Raw genomic sequence first — 7552 nt, 5'->3', positions numbered from 1 at the left:
GATCATTACGACGCATCATTCAGGTATAATTCTCTTAACATATTTTTAATTCCGTCATGTTTTTCAATTTGTGGGTCAAAGTCGGTCAAAATCAGGCCTAATCACAGCTTGGCGGAGCTGGGCGCCCTGATCGGTCAAATACAATCAATAGAATTCAAAAAATTTCAGGGACAAAATCGCCAAACCATTGTTAGGGTTCGTTTCCTCTTACTCATTCCATCTCAGTCGCAATATCAATTTCACTGCTCTCTTTCTCACATCAAAAACGGCGATTTCTTCTTCTTCCAAGCATTCCGTCAACAAGTTTCTCTGGTAAGTCGTTGCCTACCAAAATCGTCGTTGCCTTCCAAGATCGTTGTCGCATTCCTGTCGTCTACAAGATTGCGTTGTTGCTCATTCTCCTTTGACATCCTCCGTTGTCGTTCCTTCCCCTCCGACATCATCTGCTCCTCCGAAATCCCTCCGACATCAGACTTTGTCTTTTGCGAAGGTTAGTTCTTCTTCATTCACAAAAATTATGTACTATTTTACAGTTTAGCGTATTGAAAGGAATCAGATTGATTAACTGGTACCTAATTTATCTAGGAGAATGTGATTTTTACAAGTTATCAGAACTAGTGGATAATGCTGAATGCCGACGCCTTCAACTCGTCTGTTCCTGATGATACCGCCGGCCTATACAAAGTTCCTGATGATACCGAAACCGCAAAGGTAATCATCCAAAATTTAAAATTCCCTGATTAGATCTTGAATTAAGCTTAGCTTTTCACTTGGGTTCTGCTAATTTTTCTTCTTATAGTCAACATCTGTTCATATATAAGTTTCTTTTTTTATTGTTCTTGGTTATAGAAATGAATAAAGTGTGAAAGCTTCTTTGAATTTTTCCATTGTTGATGATTCTTGTTATTAAAGTGTGAAAGCTTCTTTGAATTTTTCCATTTTTGATTGTTCCTTGTTCTGCTAATTTCAGTTAAAGTGATATGAAGTATATACAGAGCCTGCTGATTTGTGATGATATTAGGTGAAGTGATGATAAACTGATATGAATATGGTGTTAATGTGATGATACTCAAATTTTCTATTAAAATGATACGTGAGTGAGTATTTTTAATGTGTTAATGTGATTTTTTAATGTTTTAAACTTATATGAATATGGTGTTAATGTGATGATAGACTCAATATTAGATGAAGTAGACCCCAAAACGGTTGATGAAGCTCTTGCAACTGATGTTAGTCAAGCACCCCGAGAAAGTCCAAAAACGAGGGAACTTTTCGATGAAGATTTCGAGTCCGAGAGTGAGTAGCAAGTGTTAGAAGAAGACGGATATGAGTCGGATGGGGTTCAAATAATAGAAGTATGTGGAGAAGATTAGAAGAAAATTGTTGTGCTTGTTAAACTTATTATTAAACTTTTATGGACTTGTTGGATGATGATTTTGTGTGCTTGTTAAGCTTATTATTAAACATTTATGCTTATTTTGGATGATAAATGGTTGTGCTTGTTAAACTTATTAAGTTGTTATTAAACTTTTATGCTTATTTACTTATATTCTTAGTATTAAAGTTAGATTTATAAAATTTTGAATTATTTTTTCAATAATTAATGGTCCCCGATTAATCATTGGACCCCAGTCCACTGCCTAGCTAACGTCTAGCGTTTTCTGCAACCTTTATATATATATATATATATATATATATATATATATATATATATATATATATATATATATATATATATATATATATATATACTTGTTTCCTTTTTACTTAATGCTAAGAGATGATCTCTAAAAAGATTAAGTGACGCGTAGACAGGGATGTTTACATTAAGTGGCAATTTCATGCATAATGTATCTAAAATTAGGGGTGGTCGCGGTATGGTTTGGTGCGGTTATTGGTCAAAACCTCACCACTAACCGTATATGTGGTTAACCATTTTCAAAACTGCTTGGTACGATTATTTTTGTGGTGCGGTTAGGCGGTTATTTTTGCGGTGCAGTTTTGTTTTTTTTTTTGTGTTTCGGTTATTAAGCGCATGGATTTGATGCGATCATTTTGTGTGGTTTTTAACCACAATTTAGAGTTCAAACGGTTTTAAAAGTTTTAAGCATATTGCTTGTAATAATAATAATAAAAAAAGAATAACGTATTAGACAATTAACTTAAATCACAAACAAGTAATATCTTAAAAATGTGAAATCACTAGTAATCAACAATAAATATTTTAAAACTGTGAAACTTCATCATTTTCCAAAGTTAAATATAACAAAAAACCAAAACTTTTGTCTTCTAGAATTTTATCATTCTTTCATCCATGAAACCTCTTATTTTTAATATTTAATATATTAAGAATTAATAAAAAAAAATTGTATATAATATATGCGGTGCAGTGAGGTTTTTGAAAACTAATAACCGCACCGCACCGCAAATTTGCGGTTTTTGAAAAACAGAAAACCTCACCATCGGTTTTTATTGCGGTTGCGGTTTATGCGGTTAATTTTAGTTGCGGTGCGGTTTTGGCTCACCCTTACCTAAAATGCATTCATCTGACCATGTTTCCCACAAAATAAGGAGAGTTCTCTCTTTATTTATTTTTCATGCTAATGAAAATAATATTAATGGTGACTTGCATGCTATTATTGGTAGTTTTAACCACTTTTCAGAATCAAAATGAGACAATCTCATAGCAAAATAGTCTTTTCTCAATGTAACCATAATTTATTTTATTTAATCTCTAAATCAAATGACTTAAAAAAATTTCATTCCCCGTTTAGTTTGAAAATGTCATTTGTAAAAGTATGATATTATACATTTATATATTACAATAATTATTAAATAAATGATAATGTTGTTATTTTTTGAACTTTAAATATGAGGATAAAATAGTCATTTATTTAGATTTAGTCGGTATATTAGATCCAAAAAAGAAACAATATTTATGTTAACAAGACACTTTATCAGTTAATATATCATTATCAATTCAGTATACTTTATAAATTTAGGACTTAACTAATAAAAAAGAAACATGGATTTAGAGCATTAGAGATTGACCAATTACCAATAAACATAACATCGTGCATATAGTAATCGGGAGATATTTGGTCCATTAAGAGGGAGTTCAATACTTGCAAAGATATGTGTATAGCTTCTTGGATTGCAATGTGTAAGCATTCCATGACAAGAGTGAAGAGAAAATGAGAAAAATGGTCCCCTTACTTCACTCCCTTATGAATATCAAATTTTAGAGTTACAAATCCATTTACAAGAATATATGATCGGATTGATTTTAAACAACCCACGATCAAAGCTCGTCATTTATTTTTAAACCTCATTTGTACCAGCATGGAATCTAAAAAATTCCAAGTTTAATGAATCAAAAGCTTTTTTAAAATTAATTTATAATTTTTTTTATCTAATTGAGGTTTATGAAAAAAAAATCTTTAAAACATCTTTAAAATTAATAAAACCCTAAAAACAAGAATAACCGAAGTAACCTAATTTAAGAAGATTAAAAGCCATTCAAACATGGGCCTACCAAGTTTGATAAAATCTCAATTATGCCGTTCAAAGATATTCAATGGAATCGAAACTCCACTTCTTATTCTTTCCTTAGCTTTGTTTCTTTCTTTTATCATTCCTTGGAATATGTAATCGTATCCTATGATTACACTCACTGTAACCCAAATTAAACTCTATATCATCATAGATGATTATCATTGTCTTATTTTTATTAATTAATTAAACCCAATTAACATGCATGCACCTAAAAGGCTAAAACCTTATGAAAATATGAAATGACAAAAGAAAAAACATATACAATCGAGATGAAGAGAAAATTCTAAAAGGTGTGGTCTTGATGATGAGTGGGTTGATCAGACGACCTCCAATACCTGGCTTTCTCAAATCCGTTTTCAAAATTCTCACAATCGTGAATCGTCTGGTCAATTTGTTCTTGTGTGTTCATGACAAAAGGACCCCACTGAACAACAGGTTCTCCCAGTGGTTCTCCTCCAACCAAAATGAAGCGTAGCCTTTTGGATGATGACTTGTTCCAAACCTGAACGCCATCGCCAGGACCCAGAAGTAGAATATGGTGTGGTGTCGTGGATGATGATTTTGAGGTTCCAATCACACCTTCTCCCTCTAATACGTATACAAACGCATTCCATGATTCGGGTATAGGCTGTTGAAGTTGGGTTCCTGGTTCCATTGTAATATCAAGAAACATTGTGGGTGTTCTTGTATATATTGGCGACTTCATCCCCAAGCTCTCCCCTGCTATAATTCTTACTGTAACTCCATCTTCAGTAGCTTCTGCAATATTCCTACTCGCCATCTCTTGGTACCTTGGCTCAATCCTGCATGTATGCATGTTCAACAAATATATAATTAATTAAGTCAATTTCCACTTAATTATAAGAAATTAATCCCTTTGAATTAATGGTTGCATTGATTGTAGCATTAATCTGTGATGGAAAGTGAAGTCGGATATAATAATAATAATAATAATACATTTTGTTTCTAGAAGAGAGGTTGATCCATAATTGCAAGCCTTTTTGAGTGCCATGAGAAGCAGGCATTTCGGAATGCACAATCCCTCTTCCAGCAGTCATCCATTGTAAGTCACCAACTCCGATGGTCCCTTTGTGTCCCTCAAAGTCTTCATGTGTTACAGCTCCCTGCAATTGCAATTGACCCCCTTAGCTAATCAATTCAACCCCACTAATCACTAAACCCATTTCATGGACAAAATCATCACCATCATCATAAATTATATTATATATATTATCACATTAATTAAAACTTTCTAAAGTCAACTGAACCGCGTTTAAAATTAATCATAAATATTTACCAAGAATAAGACCCTGTAATTAGAGTGGATAACGTGTCCAAATCTTGATTATACAAACCTCAACACCCAAGGTTTAAAAACTTGTTCTTCTGGTTTTAGTTTTTCTTGAGTTCAACTATAATATATAGTGAAAATTTAATAATAGAGATATTTGTGACAAAGCAGGCTTGAATTGGAAGAAGCATCAAGCCCCCGTTAATTAGTTAGTGACGAGAGCACTGAAGAGAAAAGAAAGTGCAGTTTTCAATCCAGCACTAATATTGTAACACAAACACAAATAGCTTGTTTAATTATATAAGAATCTTTTTAACTTGTGTTTGGTGGGTGTAAATGCTAAATAGCATGCATAAAGACATGGTAACTTATACTACATATATATATATATATATATATATATATATATATATATATATATATATATATATATATATATATATATATTCAAAAATTAATGTGTAGAAATATACCTGTAACATGTATGTGACAGTCTCAAAACCTGTTTAGAAGATGGAACACACAGAGGGACAAAGGATGATAAGAATTAATTAATCAACAAAGTTTGGTTATACTTTTATCTATTATAATATTACGTAGATGTGTTTTTGCATGGTTAAGTAATTAATGAGCAAGAAAGAAACAAATAATTAATATTACCTCGATGTGGATGATCAGGAAATCCAGCAGGAGCAGATACTTCAAAATCCAAATAAATTAGAAACATGTTTTATTTTACTCCATATATAAAAAAAGCTGTTATTTCCTTAATATATATATATATATATATATATATATATATATATATATATATATATATATATATATATATATATATATATATATATATATATATATATATATATAGCTTAACCAAACAAAAAGAAGGGGTAAAAAAACAGAGAGCTACCTGAGAATTCATCCAAAACAAGGAAAGGATCGAAGTATTTAAGCTCGAACCTGAAAAGCGAGGGAAATGAAAAAACCCAATAATTAAGAGACAATGAATTAAAGAAATTAAAGAGAAATGAAGGGTTAGAGTAGTGACTGATTAACCTCCCGATGCTCCTTCTGACAACAGCTCCAGCTCCTTCATGTTGAGGCCTCGCAAGAAACTTTCTTACCACGCTGCGGGGATCACTCGACATTATTACTTTATCTTAATTCTCAATTCTCAAATCTTATTTCTTATGTATATTTGGGTGTTTGTGTTTGTGTTTGGGTTTGATAGATATATGTATTTATATACATGCCGCAGGCCACAGCGGAAGGGAGGAGAGAAGGTCTAAGGAATACCGTTGACCGCAGTTTATTAACTTTTTCAAATCTGCTGCGTCTTATTATCATCTTTGAACTACGTCACCTTATCGTCATCACGACGTCGTTTGCAAATTGCATTTAATACTTAAAACCAACCTCCCCTGGACTCCCTTTCATCATAAATACATATCAATATCATATGCAGCAACAATCCTTGATGCGATGCGACTATGAAATGGTTTAAACTTTATAAAAATAAAAATCCTTAAATCTCTAGTATATATCAAAAAAGAAAAACTTGATTTCATCATCTTAAACAATAAATACCCTTGATTGTGTTTCACGTATAGCTTTTCCACGTTTAGATCAATTTGTTGATATCATCTTGATTCAAACACCATTTCTTTCGAACAATACTTACGTGCTCCATAAGCTCTACATAGTTTCCAAACTCTGATTGCATTCGTAACCTAAAATCACATAAACCTTCCACCAAGAATCCTAATCGTCTGTTTAGCATAGCCGCATCACTATATTATCTCTATTAACAACAAAGAATGAAAGATCAAGGCTGAATTTTGGTAAATAGAAGCACAAATGAAAGAGTGAGGTTAGATCTCGAAAAGTCGAAAGAAAAAATCTTTTGTATATAGTCGCACCCTTATGACCTATCTATGAACATCCACCGTCAACACTACCGGCATACACCATCAGCCATCTACAACCCCTCACCATCTCCTTCATCTTGCAACACTCACACTTTCATCAACTCTCGCAATCTGCTAAAACTATTCGGGTTTGAAGATTCTGCCACTCATCTTCACCGTTTTTCTTTATTCTTTTTGATGACCCATTCAAATTTTCACATATTTTGTATTCGGCTTGGTTGCAGGTTTTTAGGTGGCGGAAAGGGTTTCTTAAAGAAGAAAACAAAGAAGATGGTTGATTGTTTCAGTTAGTTTTCCCCTTCCTATTTCATATGTTCGTCATCTCACTATCTTAGGTATTCCCAATTTATATTTTTCAACTCTAAATCAACTTATGGTCTCTATTTCATTTTGATGTTTAGCTTTTGAAACCCTTAAGGTTCAAGCCCTAAATTGATTTATGGTTCTCATGTAAACATTGCAATCTTATGCTAAGAAAAGTCTGCCTGCTACCAAACTTTCTTAGCTTGTTGTTGTTGATACAAAGAGGGCAAACACGACTCTAGAATTGATTAGCGAGAACAAGCCATTCCCCACTGTGGGGATGTGTTTAGTTAATGACTAAGGTGCTGTTTGTTTTTTCGAAGCGAAAATTCGTGAAGTCTGCGGACCACCTCTGCAATCCTCTGTGGCAGAAGAGGTGGAACAAACGGCTGCAGCCCATAATAAGAAGCATGTTTGTTTTTTAACATCTGCAGACTGCTGCAGTAAACTGAAATTTAAATAAACTAATTTTATA

The 7552-nt window shown here is 32.7% G+C and overlaps 1 protein-coding gene across 1 annotated transcript; it reads right to left on the bottom strand.

Moving 5' to 3' along the window:
* Positions 1 to 3700: 3700 nt before the first annotated feature.
* Positions 3701 to 6078, bottom strand: LOC145123243 (pirin-like protein). Its single transcript, XM_079058457.1, has 6 exons — positions 5903 to 6078; positions 5757 to 5806; positions 5507 to 5545; positions 5320 to 5348; positions 4513 to 4679; positions 3701 to 4358 (listed from the first exon to the last, which is right to left on the bottom strand). The coding sequence occupies exons 1-6, from the start codon at positions 5992 to 5994 to the stop codon at positions 3839 to 3841; spliced, it is 897 nt and encodes a 298-aa protein (XP_078914583.1). The 5' UTR covers positions 5995 to 6078; the 3' UTR covers positions 3701 to 3838.
* Positions 6079 to 7552: the final 1474 nt, after the last annotated feature.

This window comes from Lactuca virosa, chromosome 7 (assembly GCF_052849685.1).
Source record: "Lactuca virosa cultivar CGN04683 chromosome 7, Lactuca_virosa_CGN04683_v6, whole genome shotgun sequence".
NCBI lineage: Eukaryota > Viridiplantae > Streptophyta > Magnoliopsida > Asterales > Asteraceae > Lactuca > Lactuca virosa.
The sequence above is the reverse complement of the archived record's forward strand: the minus strand, read 5'-3'. Positions and strand labels throughout refer to the sequence as shown.